Genomic DNA, 16845 nt, shown 5'->3' on the forward strand with positions numbered 1-16845 from the left:
ACGATAATTTTGTCTCAAACTGGAAACCCGTTTCGGTACGCGAAAAATAACGGCGCTAGTCCCAAAACGCGCCTGGAAATGGACCAAGGCATATCATCTTCTCTATCTTTTGCCCTTCCTTTCGCTTCTTACATGACTGGAAAGTTGTTAATTATCAAGCAGAATTATTCTCCGTCATTTAATCTTTCGATTAGGGGCAAATCCAGCCCTCCTAGCTGTTTTCCCGAACGCATTGCTCGCGGTTGGCTGTTTCAACGCCCAAAAAGTCACACGCGCCTCCTTCACCTCCTCGCGCGACGGCAATTAATATCGATTCTCTGGCGATCCTCCAACAGGTGCATTTCCCCACATGTCCTTTTCTCCTTTGCAGTGCTGTTCTGTTATATAATTTATTATCATATTTGTTTATTTCTTCTTGGTCATGCTATTGCCATTTTTTAGAGGATATCACCACGTCTACTAATCCTTCAGCCAGCCCCCGTCCCTAGAAGGCGCATGGCATGGTAGCCCCGGTTGGGGACCCCCAACAACATGACCTCCAGCAACCACCACGCATCTCGTCCAAACCTGTCAATGTCCTACTCCCAGGGTAGCATCGGGTCGGCTAACGGCATATCGTTCTCACAATCCCAGTTGGGCTCCTTTAACGCTTCACAGTCCGTCTCTTCTACGCCGCGCGCTACTCCCCCTCCGAAAAGCTCCCAGCAGTCCGCGATGTCGTTTAGTTACAGCAACGGCCGTCCAAATGGCGCGAGAGGCGGTTTCAATGGGTTTGAAGACATGAACGGCTATGGAACTATGATATACCACGAGGAATTCAAGCCTCAGATCTACAGGGTCTGTGCATCCCTGTGGTTGCCAACTCCTTTCTAGTTTCTCCTTTACTGATGCTTCTTTTTCTTCCCTTACAGGCCGTTTATTCCAATGTCTCCGTCTATGAAATGGAGGTGAATGGGGTCGCTGTAATGAAGCGCCGCTCCGACTCTTGGCTCAATGCCACCCAGATTCTTAAGGTTGCCGGTGTGGTCAAGGCCCGAAGGACTAAAACTTTGGAAAAGGAGATTGCGGCCGGTGAGCATGAAAAGGTGCAAGGAGGATATGGAAAGTATCAGGGCACGTGGGTGAATTACCAGAGAGGAGTGGATCTTTGCCGCGAATATCACGTCGAAGAGTTGCTTAGGCCCCTTCTTGAATATGATATGAACCCTAATGGAACCGGTGGCTCGGGTCAGGATTCTTTAGATACTCCTACAAAGGAGCAGGCAATGGCAGCGCAGAGGAAACGACTCTACAGTGGTATGGAAAATCGAAGCATGTCTCAACCCCAGCAGGGCACTTTCTTCCAGAACATCTCCCGCACCGCCGCCACGGCAGTCAATGCCATGAGTAAAGCCCGCTTTGACTCCCCCGCAGCGAGAGGTGGAGACAGCAGACGCTCAAGTGCCATCCGAAAACCTTCGCAGCAGATGGGCAGCCAGGAACCGCAGGCCCCTTTCGGCAGTCAACAAAGCATATACAGTGTTGCTTCTGACAGCGGGTTCGGTAGCAATGTGCCGACTAACGGCCGTTATCCCCCACAAGATGTGATGAGTTTCGAACAAGAAGAGCCCATAGAGCCTCCGCGCAAGCGCATTCGCTCTTCGCAGTCATTCGGTCTTCACTACGAGTCCGCATCCATGATGAACGAGCCCACTCCAACAGAACCTAACGACTCATTTTACCAGGATATGGAAGCCCCGAATCCTATCGTTGAGGAGGGCATACGTCCTTTCGATCCTCTACCTCCCGCTACAACCCCAGAAAGGTTTCAAAAAATGAAGTTGATAATGACATTATTCTTGGATAAAACGGCCAAGGATTTTTCAACTCACCCAGCCCTGGTGCAGCTCTCTGGTCAGGATCTGGAAATCCCGCTTGACGAATATCGAAATAATGCCTTACACTGGGCGGCTATGCTTGCTCGTATGCCACTGGTTCACGCTCTGGTCCAAAAAGGTGTCAGCATCTTCCGACTTAACGGGGCAGGGGAAACAGCGCTTCAAAAGGCCGTTGGTACACGGAATAACCTTGACTACAGAAGCTTCCCACGTCTCCTACAAGTCTTGGCACCAACAATCAACATGGTAGACCACAGTGGACGAACCATTCTCCATCACATTGCTGTGATGGCGGCTACGGGAGGTGGCGGTCATGTTTCTGCTAAACACTACTTGGAAGCATTGCTGGAATTCATCGTACGTCATGGTGGTACACCTCTAAAACAGCAAACACCAAATGGGAATACCGAGGGTAAACAGAGTGCAGCACACGCCAATGAAGTCATTACTCTCGGGCGCTTTATCTCGGAAATAGTCAATCTTCGAGATGACCAAGGCGATACAGCTCTCAATCTTGCCGGACGGGCACGCTCTGTTCTTGTCCCTCAACTGCTAGAAGTGGGTGCTGATCCACACATTCCCAACCATACTGGGCTGCGTCCAGCGGATTACGGCGTCGGCGTCGACTTGGTGGACGGCAATTCCCAATCACAAACTGGGAACCCAAGGGACTCATACGTGGATCAATTGGCAAAAGCAAGGAAAGAAATTTTAGATGGTATGTGACCAAAGTGCATCTAAATCGCTTTCCATCAATACTGACTTTTCTAGCTACCCTTTCTCAAATCAATACTATTATTCAGGAAACTCTAGGGAGCTTTGACCAAGATCTAGCCTCCAATTTAACAAAAAAACAAGAAAAATTTGAACACTGGCACACGAAGATCCGTGAATCTGCTAAGGCTCGGCAGATTGAACAAAAACAATTGGACGAGTTGAAAGGGAGGTGCTCCGATCGTCTCGAGTTGAACCGCCGGTTAAAGAACCTGGAAAGATCATCTGAGAACCTTTTGGTCGTCCTCAAGGGTATCCAGGGAGAACTTTTTGATCCATCAAAGGTGGTATCGGTGGGTGACGCGGACAAAGACTCAGGGATCGAAATTGCCGAGTTTGAGACACTCTTTCCGGAAGGTTTCGATCCGGCATCTGGGTTTTCAGCGGGCCAAATTGCTTATCTTACCAAGTTGTCGTCTCCTGAGGATCTTCAACAACGAATAGAAAGCTACCAGACCTTCAATAAGACCACATTAGACGAAGTGGATTCACTCAAATCTAAAAACGTGGTTCTGGGTCAAAACTATCGTCGAATGGTTATGGCATGTACAGGGTGGACGGCCGAGCAAGTTGACGAGGCTGCAGAGGGATTAACGCAATGCGTCAAGGAGCTCAATGACAACCCTGTTCCGGAAGATGAGGCGATTGAAATCCTCATGAAAGACCGTGGCCAAGATTGGTAGTGGTTTTGTGTTAGTTGTCAGACACGAGTACATACATGATATGATACATACGACAAACTGAACCTAGCCAAAACAGTTTCTCTGTTTATTAGAGTGCTATGGGGCTGTGTTAGTATTTCATCTGCTTGTCTACGATTTTGTCCTGGGTATCACGGAGCATTATTCATATACGGTGTTGGTGTTTTTTTGTCTTCTTTTGTGTGTATGTGTTTTTGTCTATGCATTAATGTCGGTATTTACAAGATACCCTGACGGCACATAATGAGATTCAATAGCAAGCTATAATATTCCAGATGAGGACTGGAGCCCTGAAGGGTGCTCAGCAGTTTACAACAAGCTTATCCGGAGAGGTGTTGCGATAGGTGGCTAGAGTATTATTCCATTGAATTATGAGCATTTTGAAAATTATATGAACCCTCAAGTGCTCAAGGACTCGGAGTTTAGATATCTGATAAGCTAGGCCAATTGGTTTCTCTACCAGTGAGAGCCCTGGAGGGTCAAAGGCACACACACTCAAACAGAAACAATATATGGAGTATGAATATCAATTTCTCCGAAGGCCAAATTGGCGACCACCAACAGCACAGCAATATGGGATGGAGTATTCGGTCCTGTTTTACGCCAATCCACGTAACATCTCGCCATTGCCCAGACTGTCCATCAAGCACGGTACAATCTTTGAACAGCTGTGTACATACAAAATATCTACTGATCTATATCTTGATCTTTAGATAATGGTGCGTGGTTATACTGCTGCCCACCAAAACTACACAAGTAAATTTGCTAATGCCACTCCCACACCGACTTCTCCACCGCCCAAGAATTCTGCCTTATCGATAAGGCGATGAAAAAAAAGGCAAGAGAAGAAAAAATGGTGGGGTTTCATCAGCATCAAATTAATTCCCCTCATTATTTACCCATTCGCTCATTCTTTCCCCCCTCCGTTTTATTTGGGGATTCCTCGTTGCTGCCAAATAACTGGGAGCTTGATAGATTCGTTTGAGATCCCCTTGGGTACAAAGCATGACACGGTGACTATCATCTGTCATCTAGTGCCTCCTCCGTGTCTGTTGATTGAATACTGATCCTCGGATCATCACAAGGTTGCAAGTGGGACATTTGTGCTGTTTCTATTATTATCTGTTCTCTATAAAATCTTCCTTTAACGTGTTATACACAACCTTCGAACCCCTGTCATTACTCCGTCCGAAACTTCAATATGGCCGAATCCTCGACTCAGGTTTACCCCGCTTCCTTAAACACACTGTTTGACGAGACCTCCCCATTGAAGGATCAGTACGATGCTATCCGTCTAGAAGATGTAGAGATACTTCCTCTTCTACAATTGCCGCTTGCCCAGGAAGTTTTTGGACATAACGTCACCAATGAGAGCTCGTTGGGTCGCGTGGCGCGTGGGGAGATCTCCTATACCAAGTTTGTGGTTGAGAAGACCCAGGCACTGGTCTCCCAAACACCCTTGTATGGACTGAGTTCTGCACAGCAGAAGTCTCAGTTATATCATATTGGTCTTGCGGCTCTCTTTGCATTTCTTCAGTCGAATGTAACTGGTCCTCCGTTGGAATTCAAGCCAGCAGATGTGATTATCCCGTCCCTGTTACGTTCGAGCACTGCTGCGCTCGGTGCTATTCGTGACCAAATAATTCGAGATTTGTCTGTGGATGGAGAGGCCGCCTACAAGCTGACCCCCAATGTGGAGCTTTTCGCTGTTGCAAAGGCTATTTTAGCTGACACTGATGCAGTGGTTGAAGGTGGCCCATTAGCAGCGAAGACCACTAGGATGCGCATTAACTTCCTCCATCAGAAGATGTTATCTGAAGTTACTAGCACATTGCAAGATATCATTTACAATGACTTAGAAGAAGTTAGCAAGGCCCTGCTTGGGGACAAGCCGTCCGGCTTGGAGAAGGGAAAGTTCCTTCTTGAGCGAGCTACCATCCACATTCAACATGGTTTCGATGCCAAAGCCAGAGCTGACCTTGAATTGGCCGCTTCTGAACGGAAGTTCGAATTTGCTCTTACTGGTAGACTGGGAAAGAGGACAAAGTTTCAGGATCGTGACATCAGTCAGCTTGTCATTCTAGCCAAGAGCACCGAGGATGGGGCAAATACTAATGGGTCAGTGAGTTTAGAGAACGCCCAGGTCTCTGCTGCACCTAAGAAACTGGATCTGAATGACGACACGCTCCTGGAGGCTATTTCATTCACTAAAGAGGAAGAAGACCAGTCCCAAGGAAAGGCAGTTACTGTCCAAGACGAGTCTTCCCTGTCACCTGCCTTGGCCTGTCTTGATCCAGGGAATCAGCCTTTGCTTGACCCCGTTGACTCTGCAATCCTCTTAGCATTGGCGGCAGCGATTACGAACACTGCACCGGAAAACGGACTCACCCGTGAGGAAACTCATCCTTATGCTACGCGAGTCCTCGACGGAGGGAGTTCAAACTGGCAGATCTATACTCAGGGTCTGTTGCTACGAAGTCGGATTGAAGGCTACAGATCTAGGACTGTGGAACGATCTGTCCTGCAGATGCAAGCCCTCGTGGACCAGGTTCTAGCGGATACAGCTACTTCAGATACACAAGCAACCGATAATGTCCAAGAACCTTCTACTTTCCTTCCACGACCTGAGAAATCCGAGTCCGCGTCAGCGGCAGATAGACTTGATTACATCTGGCTCTTGAGTTTCTCCACACGTTGGGATCTCGAGAAGGAGCTGGCGACCCGATGGGTCAATCTTGGTGGTCTGAGAACTGCTCTCGAAATTTACGAACGGCTGCAAATGTGGGCTGAGGCTGCTCTCTGCTACGCTGCTACTGAGAGAGAAGATAAAGCCAAGGCAATGGTTCGGCGACAGCTCTACAAGCCCGCAGGCAGTGACCCCGATGACGAAAATGAAAAGTTTGATGGTCCAGAGCTCTCTCCACTCCCCGCAGATGCTCCCCGCCTGTTCTGCATCCTGGGTGACATCAAAGCTGATCCATCTATGTATGAACGCGCCTGGGAGGTCTCCAACCAACGATATGCCCGAGCTCAACGCTCTTTGGCCCGCCATTACCTCACCCTGAAGCCTCCTGCCCTGGAAAAGGCTGCGGATGCCTACCAGAAGAGTCTCCAAATCAACCGCCTCAACCACAGCGCCTGGTTTGCCCTTGGCTGCGTCCAGCTTGAGCTCCAGCGATGGGACGAAGCCATGGACTCCTTCACACGAACCGTCCAGCTCGAAGACACCGACGCAGAAGCATGGAGCAACCTTGCAGCCGCTATGCTCCAGACTGCTACACCCTCCGACTCCACCGTCGAGGAGAAGACAGCACAACAGCCAGAGGAAGACGAGAAAGCTGGCTCGGAGTCCCCCAAGATCCCCGAAGACCCGCACAAGCGCAAACGCGAAGCAATCGCTGCTCTTCACCGCGCCGCGCAGCTCAAGCACACCGATGCCCGAATCTGGGATAACCTTCTCACCGTCGCAGCCTCGATCCCCCCACCCACAACACCCTTCCGGGACATCATCACAGCGCAAAGCAGAGTGATTGAGCTCGTGGGACCCAAAAAGGGAGAGAAGGCCATCGATCTACCTATCTTGGGTATGCTCGTTGACCACCTCGTCACTGCGTATGACTACGAAGCCCTCCTCATCACAGTGAACTCGGACGGCCCGTCTGGTGCGAAACCGGAACGCGTTGTTCGAAGTGGTACTATTCCCGGCCAGATACTTTCGCTCATTGACACCTCCATTGTGCCATTGATCACGCACTCCGCGGCGCTTTGGCTGCTTGTCGCCCGGGTAGAGCTCTTCCGGGAAAAGCCCTCTAAGGCTCTCGAGGCGCATGAGAAGGCCTGGCGTGCTACCGTTGCGTCCTCAACGCAGGGGGCATTCCAGATGGGTGATGAGAAGAAATGGATGGAGATTGTGAGCGCAACGGAGCGATTAGTGCGTAAAGGGTATGCGAAGTACGGGCCTATGAATAAAGAAGGTCAAAATGAGAGAGCTGAGGGCGAACCCGAGCTCGTTGCTAAGGATTGGAGGTTCAAAGCTAGAAGCGCGGTTAGAGGAATTATGGGCAAGGGAAAGGAATTTTGGGAGGATTCAGATGGGTGGGATCGTCTCAAGGAGCTGCAGAGTGAGGTTGGAAGTAAATAGGAGCTTGGCTTGGGCATTTTGTACGCACATGTCATGCCATCCCCATATGTGAATGATTTTGATGCTTCTTGTTATCTTTTTATTTTATGAAAAGCCTTGGTTTGATGTAAATAGAATACAGTCAATTGAAGAAAATCCAGGACTCTGTCTTCTTTAGCTTTCCCTCGTTATTTATATATAGACAAAGAGAGAGAGACCCTTCAGACCATAGGCTCTATCGTCTTTCCAGTTTCCTCTTGAGCATTCCACAGAAACTCTCAAACAAAACAGAGTCTGACCCCTTGAGCCATCGTATGATAACCTTGACCGTCTTTGCTTCGATTGGATCAACTATTAACTGCACCCTTAACCCGAGCTCGGCCTTGCCCTCGTTGATACTGGGTTTCTCCTGAGTAAGGGAAGTTTTCATCTTCCTCCTATACTGACGGGACCAGACATTTTCCATCGCGAAGCCCACACCTGTAGTGAGGCCTTTGCGCCATACCCACTGGATGTGGAGCGATGATAGCTCTTCATCAACAAGTTTACCGAGATCGTCGATAAAATTATTAGAAATGTCAAAGGTGTATTCTGAGGGAAATGGGAGAAGGTGTTTTGGAAAACCAGGTATACCGCGGGCCACATTCTGTTTTGTGTAAGCATCATCAATACGGCGAAAAAAAGTAATCAAAGAAAAGAATAACCATCAAACATACAGCTTTTGGACGAAAATCTGTCCATGACCAGGCTATAGCCCACCGCCGGGTTTTGTTACCCTGAACGAATTCTGTTACGGCGTAGTTATAATTTCCCAGTTCAATCAGCTTCTCGACTAACACAGAAACACTACTCAGTTTTCCGAGCATCGATGAGTGCCACAAGACCTTGTGTCTAAGTTGAAGGCTCTCGTCAATCATGCGAGAGACAAAATCAACCTCTCCTCCTGCAGTCACCATCTCAATTTCCGCGCCTGTGCATGCCTTCATCTCCCTTAGCAAGAATTCTGTAGCAAACTTTGATAAGACGCACTGAAAATGGAGGTCTCTCTTTTTCCTGAGCAGAAGCTACCAATTCATCTCGAGAAGCGTAGAATGGAGGGTTACACATTGTGAAATCGATCCTTGCATCATTAGATCATTGGTTGGGTATATTAGGCATATAAGTCCACCTACCTTTCAACTCCAAGTGCGGTCAACGAGATAAGATTGTCACTAGGACTCGTCTTGACAATCCGAATGCGTGACTCCAATCCGTTTGTTTTGACTGTATAAGACGACGTCCGTATGTTATCATTGTCGATGTCTTCGTACCTATTAGCCATCCAGTCCAAATAAAACGTATGGGATCACAGTCCTCACCGGTTGCAATAAACTGCCACCTCGGCCGTATTGTGCAACCCAGGAGAGGGTATATACTGCAACATCCTGTTCCTCTGCGGCCAGTCAGACCTCTCCACGGAAACGGGTAGAATAATAGTACATGTCAAGCCCCACAACATTTCTATCGGAGTCATAGGCATCCTGATATTTATTTCCGGTGGTGTCGAGCAGATCTTGCAGCCATAGGATGTAGTTTAATCTACAAGTATCAGCCAGCTACTTTAAGTGTATTCTGTGCGCTGAGTTACCTGTTGGGCACCTATCAACCTCATTAATTTCTCTACTTCAATCAAGCAAAGCGGGGAACATACGGGTGGGCATAACCTTGTTTCTGGGATATCAACCTTCAGGCTAAAGTCCCTTTGCAGTAGGCTTATAGTCAATTGTCTATATAAACACACAGTCAGCTAACGCCCGTTCTGAAACATTCCTACATCCGATTTTCCTACCTGACGGCATTTGGGTCAGTAAAATCCAACTGGTTGTTCGATTTCAAACTGTTCTAAGTTTAGAGCCTAATTCATTGAAGTCGGTCCCAGCAGAGGAAAAGCCATACTATTTTGCAAAGTCCGACGATTGCAATGCAAGAGTAGCGAAATCAACGCCGTCCTTGTAGATGTCGCGAGCCGTCCTCATGGTGCCACCTTAGAAACTGGAGATCTTAGCGTGTCAGTTGACCAAGTCTAGGCAAGAATCATAGCATGGAGACTGGAGACTCGAGAGTCGCGTGGGCGCAGGGCCATCAAGTTATTTGATGCCTTCCCGAGCTGTAGTGGGGCAGTTGGGGGGGTTTCGGGCTGACGCAGAGAGGCACTCACTCACCAATCAGCAAAAGAACTAAAACAAAGATAGGCAGCAGCCCTATGCACAGATCTCCCCTATCGCGGTAAAGACACCAGGCGTTGACGGATGAGACTTAACAGATGGGCGAGGGGAGGTCGATGCGGTTATGTACAGAGTAGGGGTTAATTTGGGAAGATAATCCAGACACAGGTTTGCTTTGTTTGGGAAACTATGTTGTAAACCTCAGGCAAATACAAAGGTCAGGATGATGTCATGTGTTTCGGCCAAATACCTCCCAGCCTCCACTCTTCTTGACTTGTTAAAATAGTACGGAGTCCTCGGCCCAACTTATTGGAGATCTGCGAGATTCCTTTAGGCTGCCCCTTTAATTCACCCTCTCGAACTGAATATTGCTTTCCTTCCCGAAATTCTGCGGCTTGTAATTGATTATTACCAGAAGTGCCAGGACTTCCGTCACAGTGTCACCATGTCCCTACTGAACCAGTTAGGAGAGACTTTGAAAGGTCAATTCCTCGTCTCCAGTGACTTGCGGGTGGACTGACCAAGATGGGATGCACAGAGGCGCATTTAGAAGAAAGAGCACACCATTTAAAGCACAAAGTTGGCAAGTTTTTCAACATTGTGAACCCAAACCATCGTCACGATGAGGAGCATGAGCAAGCAACAGATCGAAAGAGAACTGCTATTAGCGAGTCACATAGGTTCGAATCATTCGCTCCAATTCGTGAAGGCAATCAGGTGAAGTGGTATGTCGATGCTCTCGACTATCTTTGGGCTGTTTCCGTGGCTCTGGATCAAGCAAAGGAGGTGATTTACATCGCGGATTGGTGGCTCTCGCCGGAATTATTTCTACGACGTCCTCCGTTTCAGGAACAGGAATGGCGATTGGATCAAGTTCTGAAGCGCCGAGCTGAAGCAGGGGTGAAAATTTATGTGATTGTGTACAAGGAAGTTAGTGCTAAGCCAGTCACACACCGTACCTCTTGTAACTGCTAATCAGATCAGGTGAACCAAGCTCTGACATGTAATTCAGCTCATACAAAGCATGCTCTGCGAAATCTGTGTCCCGAAGGAAGCCCTGGTCATGGGAACATCAAAGTCCTTCGCCATCCAGATCACAACATTTTTGAGAATGCGGCTGATATGACCCTGTATTGGGTAAGTACTCTTTCTGTATCTAATCTTGCTATAAGCTATTGGTATTAACAATGACAAGGCCCATCACGAAAAATTTATCGTTATTGACTACGCTTTGGCTTTCATTGGAGGCATTGATCTGTGCTTTGGAAGATGGGACGCGAACCAGCACCCTTTGGCCGACGTTCACCCGTCAAACCTGAGAAACGAAATATTCCCGGGACAAGACTTCAATAACAATCGAATCATGGACTTCCAAAGTGTGGGGCAGTGGCAGGCAAATGAGCTGAGCAAGGCACAGTACGGCCGAATGCCCTGGCATGACGTTGCGATGGGCTTAATTGGAGACTGTGTATACGATATTGCGGAACATTTTGTCCTCCGGTGGAACTTCATCAAGCGTGACAAGTATAAACGAGATCGTGGTGTTGACTGGCTCATGCTTGAGGGTCGCACTGGAGAAGACGAGGATCTCGTTGCAGTTCAGCGTCCAAAGTATCCCTGTGGTGAATACGTACAACATCCGTTTTCTCCTCTAAGCGCCAGACCTCGCGGACTGCAAGGATCCGTGCGGGCACAAATCGTGCGTAGCAGCGCTGATTGGAGCAGCGGCATTCTGACTGAGCACAGCATCCAGAATGCCTACAAGGAAATTATCAGCAAAGCAGAGCATTTTGTCTATATTGAAAACCAATTTTTCAGTAAGCAACCTTGTGATGCACTGCATGTTCTATTCTCCAGTCCTGACCTTACCCAGTCACTGCCACTGGTGATGAACAAAAGCCTATTCTCAATACCATCGGACGCTCCATCGTCGACGCCTGCGTTCGAGCGGGTAAAGAAGGGAGGAAATTCCGAGTTATTATCGTAATACCCTGTATTCCCGGATTTGCTGGAGACCTTCGACAGAAGGAAGCGACAGGGACCAGGGCAATCATGGACTATCAATACAAGTCAATTAACAGAGGCGAGCACTCCATTTTTGGTCAAATAGCGGCCCACGGCATTGATCCTAAGCGTGAGTTAGCCATTCATATCTCGCCCAATGAACACAAGCTTACAGTGGTTTAGAGCACATCTTTGTATTCAACCTGCGCGCTTGGGATAGAATCAACAAGACCCCTGCGTTGGAAGAATTGGAAAAAGAAGCCGGTATCACGTATCACGATGTCCAACGAGGTATTGCCGAGTCCATTACAAGTGATAGCGTCCATCCAGCTATTGGTAAAGAAGGTGACAAGAACGAGGTTGGATATGATGACGCACAGAAAGAGAGAGAAGAGCGCATCGCGAGGTTACAGAAGTATGAGAAGCAGTGTGAAATTCACAAATCCATTCAAACTGTCGAAAGTAAGGACAGTCTCGCGCACCTTACGATGCTCAACGGGGGTACGCTAGTCAACGAACTTTGGGAGGGCGATCCTGAAGCAGAAAAGGAAAACTTTGTTCAGGAAGAGCTGTATGTTCATGGAAAGGTCTGTATTGTGGACGATAGGGTTGCAATTTGTGGCAGCGCCAATATTAATGATCGAGTAAGGGACTACATCACCCTCAAAACATCCTTGCGATATGCACGCTAACAATCTCAGTCACAACTTGGGTATCACGACAGCGAGCTAGCCATCGTTGTCGAAGATCAAGACTTCATTGATAGCATGATGGATGGTAAGCCCTACCAGGCCGGACGCGTTGCAGCAACACTCCGACGCCAGCTGTGGCGGGAACATTTAGGGCTGCTCCCCGCACAGGATTATGACGCTTCGGAGCACCCAAATGCGCAGCCACCAACCACTTGCATGAATGAGATTCTCGAGGGACCAGAGAACGAATTCGTCAAGGACCCACTGAACGATGAACTCTGGAACACTTGGACCGGGCAGGCCAGTGTCAACACTGACATATATCGAGTTCTTTTCCGCGCAGACCCGGACGATAATATCCGAACATTTGAGGAGTACAATACGTTCCGAGGAAATAGCGGGCAGAAGTTAGGCCATCTGTACGATCCGTACGTGCCGGTCAAGGAGGTCCGAGAGAAGCTCGATAAGATCAAGGGACATTTGGTGTGGATGCCGCTGGATTTCCTGAAAGACGCTGAAATGGCCGAACCCGGTCTACAGGTCAATCAAATTACAGAGGTGAGTTTATATCTCGGAGGGAATTGCTAGCAAGGCGCTAATAGTTCTCCAGAGCATCTATACATAGTGAGAGCTGCAAGGCCAGCGGTCACTCAGTTAAAAATACCCGTCCGGGTACTGTAGTTAGGTGTATATTACATATAAATTGTGGTATCAGATTGCCGTTTGGAAATCACCATCTATCCTGGAGGGTAGATCCTCGTTGCCCTTCTCGTTCTACTCGTAGTATCTACTCTACTGTATAGTACCTTTTTGGGGACGCCTGATATCACATGATATTTTGTTGCCTTAGGTATCCATGGGGTGGTGTTCTTTGCCCCAGTGTCCCGATCAGCGACCACACAAAGACCAAGAAATCATTCAATATACATAGTAAGTAAGTAGTTGCCCTCTCAAACATCACCCCCGGTATCATTCTAAATGGATGTCCCATATATATATATATATATATATATATATATATTTTTTTTTTCTTTCACAAAGTAGTAACTCACGCTTCAGAACCAGCGTGAAGGTTTGGCAATTGCCGTTTCTGCAAATAATCATCCAGCACGACGACGACGACGACGACGACGACGTCTACGAGCGTCCACAATGGCGCCAACCCAAATAACGCTTCTGCCGGTCGACATGATGGAGTCCCAGCTGTCTACCGTTGACCTGCTAATGGGGATGTTCCCATCTCCGGGAGAGCTTGAGATCCCAGAACTCACCACTCAATGCATTGAAAAACTCCGAGTCTGGTGCGAGGAGGACCACCCAGCCTCTGCTGCGACAATGCCGCCGTCGGGCATCCCCGCAAGTATATCGCTGGCGGTGCGCCTGCCGATTCCGGCGACGGAGAAAACCATCCACGTCAACATCTCGATTCGATTGCAGGGTGATTCGCCGGAGATCGGCCAGCCGCAGCCGCAGCCGTCGCCATTGCTAAGTTATTCGGTGCGGCAGCCGGGCTGGATGTCCAAGGCAGAGGTCGCTAAGCAGCTGACCGCCAGAATCCCGTTAGATGACGTGTTTGACGCCTTGCAGTATATCCAGGAGGAAGCCCGGCATTTCATCGAAACTCAAATCGAGATGACGGCGGCGGCGGCAGCGACGGCGGCAGCGACGGCCCCCGGGAGTGAGACTTTGGGGCCAGGACGTGGATGTGCCGCTGGAGGACCCGTTGTGAGAGTTTGGTTCTATCTCCCGTCGCTCTCGAGCCGTGGGAAGCGGGACGATCTGGTCAACCATGCCGCGGACTATTCTCTCACGGGGTTTGTGCTGGCGGGTAAACCGGGGGTGTTGTGTCTGGAGGGTGCATCGGCGGATATTGATGCCTATATGTGCTTTATTAAAACCCACTCGTGGGGCGATATTCCCAGCTACCAGAAAAAGATCAGTGAGAAGTTTCGGGAGACCAAGGATATTCACAGGGTCTTCTCCGGCATGGAGGAAATCACAGATACCTTAGGGGCACGGGGTGGCCAGAAAGCTAATCGGAGTGATATGCAGGCATTGGAGGCGTGGCTTCGGGATCGAGGGCTAGGTGAAGCATTTGAGCAGGTGATATTTTAAGAACTAGCCAGGTGCTACTACTACTACTACTACTACTACTACCTAATTAGTTTCTTTTCTTTTTTTTCCCAATAATACAAATACCCCAATTAAATAGTATCTTAGTATATCTCTTGGTCTCTTCCAATTTATTAACCTGAATCCACATACGCATACGCACAGGGATGGAAAGAAACCCGATATATTCCCTTACTAGTCCGTGTCTTTAAGGATGCTGGGCTTGTTTTTGGTGTAACTATGTATGTATGTGTGTGTCATCCAAAAGCCACCAGGCACGCCACTCAATATTGACATAGACAGAGACAGAGATATAGCAGTAGACGGAAACCTAAACACACACATATACAGGTCGACAAGGCGGTATCTCGCCTGTGTTGAGGGCCTAACGTCGAACGATGACAACAGACGACGAAAAGTAGGTGAACAGGTGTGGGGAAGACAGATAGATTAGGTACATACTACTTACTCGTAAACTGTAGGTAGAATAGGTACTCAAAATTTAGTCTTTAAATTAAGGTGGTTGGATGCATTCTAGCTTAAAAAAAAACAAAACAAAACAAAACAAAAAGCCCGGTCTATTATTATCACTATTATTAGCTAAATATATACTAGTAGTTAGAGATGTAGAGTTAGATGTATGTATGCTAAGGTAAGGTAAGGAAGGTATAGAGAAGCAGATAAACAAGACACGGGACCATTTTCCTTTTGTTTTTGTTTCGCTTCTTCTGGATATGGCATGTAATTGGCTGAACCTTGCCAAAGAATTGACCTGCAGTTACTAGGTGTTAGGTACCTAAACTTTACTCTCGTATAGTTATCACCTTGCCTAGTGTTGATTGGCACTTTTACCTCGTCATCTTACGGTGTAGGTGAGCTCTGGACACTAGACACGACCTAAATATTGAATACTGGATACTAAACAGGAGACTGCTGAAATGCATGCATGGCTTATTGTGTTAGGTAGGTTGTCTGGATCCCGTGTGTGGCGCTTATGCCTGCATCTGGAGATAGTCCTCGGTAGAGCAGAGTAGAGCAGAGGACACAGCCTGCACAGCTGGCGGTATGTAGATAGATACAAATTCCGTAGTAGTATGTATTTCGCTTTTCCTTTTTCGGCTCCACGCTTTTCTCTCCAGGTAAGCTTGGTAGGATTTACTTTTGGTTGCCTCCTCGCTTCTGCTCTGCTTGCTCTCTTCTCTTCTTCTCCGCGGGCCTTGGGTGGAGTGTTGAAGCAAGCAGGTCAGGGTGGTACTACATGGGGGAATGGAATAACAAAGACAAATGGAAGAAAACAAGTTATCATTCATGCGTCGCCGCAAAAAAGGTTCTATATACTCCTGGAATAAGCAAATAATCTATGGAATAATCCCACGCTTCCTGGGGTGATGTGATAAGAAATAACAACTGCCAATAAGTTCAACAGAGCAGACCTGAGGTGGAAAAAAAAAAAAGAAAAAAGAAAAAAGAAACAGGATGGTCATAAAGGCAAAGACCCAATAGACTTTTTTTGGTCCCATATCCATGACACCATTGCAATGCTTCGTTGTGCAAATATCGAAAACGATCACAAGCATAGTAAGGTTCGGCCGTCACTGCTCCATTAAAAAAAGTATGGGTTGAAAGTGAAGACAAGTAAGAGAAGAAGAGCAGATATCAAAGTAAGATAAAACGGGAAAGTGAAACACAGAGCGAATCCAACATTGTGAGCCTTTCTGTGCTGTGGGGGTTGGTTTTTCTTGTGTGTTTTTTTTTTTTTTTGAGCCTGACTCAATTCCATATGGAGTCCAGTTCAGCAATCTGATTGGACAGCATCCAAGATGAAACCTTCTGCAAATGCTGATTTGTCGGTATGCCAAAAGGTATGGGAAAGTCGTGAGATATCGAAAGAAACATTCGAAAGAGAAGGGGAAATTGGGCCATAAAGACCGGCGACTGGCTGAATTGCGGGAATTGCACAGGGATAGCTGCAGAAAAAAAGGGTTTCCCAAAACCAGGAAACTGCTGGGTCTGGTTATGGAAAAACAATCAGCCTCTGTTCCTGATTCTGTTTTCTATTTAACAGGGAGGGGGAAAGAGGGGCTAAAGATGTAGGGAGAGGGGAGAGAAGGGGGGGGGAGAATATGCAGGTTCGATTTGCATACCAAATTGAATGACACAAGATCCGGGTGACAGCCAAGATGTGACTGTTACTTATGCTTTAGCGGTGTGGCAAGAATGGCAGCGGCAGTGACCACAGGCCTTGCAACGCCATATAGCCATAAAAGGCCCGGAGTTACAGTCAGAGCAGCGCCAGGTAAGAATGTTCCCGTTGGTAGCTTGCACAATAGCAAAAACATGACCACTGCACTGATTGGCCAT

The 16845-nt window shown here is 47.9% G+C and overlaps 6 protein-coding genes across 6 annotated transcripts; 4 read left to right on the forward strand and 2 right to left on the reverse strand.

Moving 5' to 3' along the window:
• Nucleotides 1-340: 340 nt before the first annotated feature.
• P175DRAFT_0504609 (putative APSES transcription factor (MbpA)) lies at nucleotides 341-3633 on the forward strand. Its single transcript, XM_040897910.1, has 3 exons — nucleotides 341-837; nucleotides 912-2595; nucleotides 2649-3633. Exons 1-3 carry the CDS (start codon nucleotides 532-534, stop codon nucleotides 3332-3334), a joined length of 2676 nt encoding a protein of 891 aa, XP_040749248.1. The 5' UTR covers nucleotides 341-531; the 3' UTR covers nucleotides 3335-3633.
• Nucleotides 3634-4250: 617 nt separating this feature from the next.
• Nucleotides 4251-7620, forward strand: P175DRAFT_0504610 (tetratricopeptide repeat protein). The gene has a single exon (XM_040897911.1). It carries the CDS (start codon nucleotides 4554-4556, stop codon nucleotides 7491-7493), a length of 2940 nt encoding a protein of 979 aa, XP_040749249.1. The 5' UTR covers nucleotides 4251-4553; the 3' UTR covers nucleotides 7494-7620.
• An 87-nt stretch (nucleotides 7621-7707) lies between these two features.
• Nucleotides 7708-9487, reverse strand: P175DRAFT_0445489 (DUF890 domain protein; the record flags this gene model as incomplete). Its single annotated transcript, XM_040894286.1, has 9 exons — nucleotides 7708-8118; nucleotides 8189-8452; nucleotides 8502-8592; nucleotides 8645-8774; nucleotides 8831-8904; nucleotides 8952-9067; nucleotides 9163-9238; nucleotides 9301-9348; nucleotides 9408-9487. 9 exons carry the CDS (start codon nucleotides 9485-9487, stop codon nucleotides 7708-7710), a joined length of 1290 nt encoding a protein of 429 aa, XP_040749250.1.
• Nucleotides 9488-10018: 531 nt separating this feature from the next.
• pldA (putative phospholipase PldA) lies at nucleotides 10019-13132 on the forward strand. Its single transcript, XM_040897912.1, has 8 exons — nucleotides 10019-10158; nucleotides 10215-10606; nucleotides 10661-10813; nucleotides 10872-11493; nucleotides 11550-11810; nucleotides 11864-12324; nucleotides 12382-12930; nucleotides 12983-13132. The coding sequence occupies exons 1-8, from the start codon at nucleotides 10122-10124 to the stop codon at nucleotides 12995-12997; spliced, it is 2490 nt and encodes an 829-aa protein (XP_040749251.1). The 5' UTR covers nucleotides 10019-10121; the 3' UTR covers nucleotides 12998-13132.
• A 200-nt stretch (nucleotides 13133-13332) lies between these two features.
• P175DRAFT_0504613 (DUF1115 domain protein) lies at nucleotides 13333-14571 on the forward strand. The gene has a single exon (XM_040897913.1). It carries the CDS (start codon nucleotides 13564-13566, stop codon nucleotides 14485-14487), a length of 924 nt encoding a protein of 307 aa, XP_040749252.1. The 5' UTR covers nucleotides 13333-13563; the 3' UTR covers nucleotides 14488-14571.
• A 2106-nt stretch (nucleotides 14572-16677) lies between these two features.
• Nucleotides 16678-16845, reverse strand: P175DRAFT_0445530 (uncharacterized protein; the record flags this gene model as incomplete). The annotated part of the gene is made up of 1 exon (XM_040894288.1): nucleotides 16678-16845. The coding sequence occupies one exon, from the start codon at nucleotides 16843-16845 to the stop codon at nucleotides 16678-16680; it is 168 nt and encodes a 55-aa protein (XP_040749253.1).

Source organism: Aspergillus ochraceoroseus (genome assembly GCF_002846915.1).
Source record: "Aspergillus ochraceoroseus IBT 24754 chromosome Unknown P175scaffold_9, whole genome shotgun sequence".
Taxonomy (NCBI): domain Eukaryota; kingdom Fungi; phylum Ascomycota; class Eurotiomycetes; order Eurotiales; family Aspergillaceae; genus Aspergillus; species Aspergillus ochraceoroseus.

Excerpts from the sequence above, each read along its gene's own strand:
- P175DRAFT_0504613 (XM_040897913.1), top strand. The coding sequence starts at position 13,564 with ATGGAGTCCCAGCTGTCTACCGTTGACCTGCTAATGGGGATGTTCCCA.
- pldA (XM_040897912.1), top strand. The coding sequence starts at position 10,122 with ATGTCCCTACTGAACCAGTTAGGAGAGACTTTGAAAG. Across the intron at positions 10,607-10,660 it reads ATGTGATTGTGTACAAGGAA|GTGAACCAAGCTCTGACATG; the intron begins GTTAGTGCTAAG and ends TAATCAGATCAG. Across the intron at positions 10,814-10,871 it reads CTGATATGACCCTGTATTGG|GCCCATCACGAAAAATTTAT; the intron begins GTAAGTACTCTT and ends AACAATGACAAG.
- P175DRAFT_0504609 (XM_040897910.1), top strand. The coding sequence starts at position 532 with ATGACCTCCAGCAACCACCACGCATCTCGTCCAAACCTGTCAATGTCC. Across the intron at positions 838-911 it reads TCAAGCCTCAGATCTACAGG|GCCGTTTATTCCAATGTCTC; the intron begins GTCTGTGCATCC and ends CTTCCCTTACAG. Across the intron at positions 2,596-2,648 it reads AAGGAAAGAAATTTTAGATG|CTACCCTTTCTCAAATCAAT; the intron begins GTATGTGACCAA and ends TGACTTTTCTAG.
- P175DRAFT_0504610 (XM_040897911.1), top strand. The coding sequence starts at position 4,554 with ATGGCCGAATCCTCGACTCAGGTTTACCCCGCTTCCTTAAACACACTG.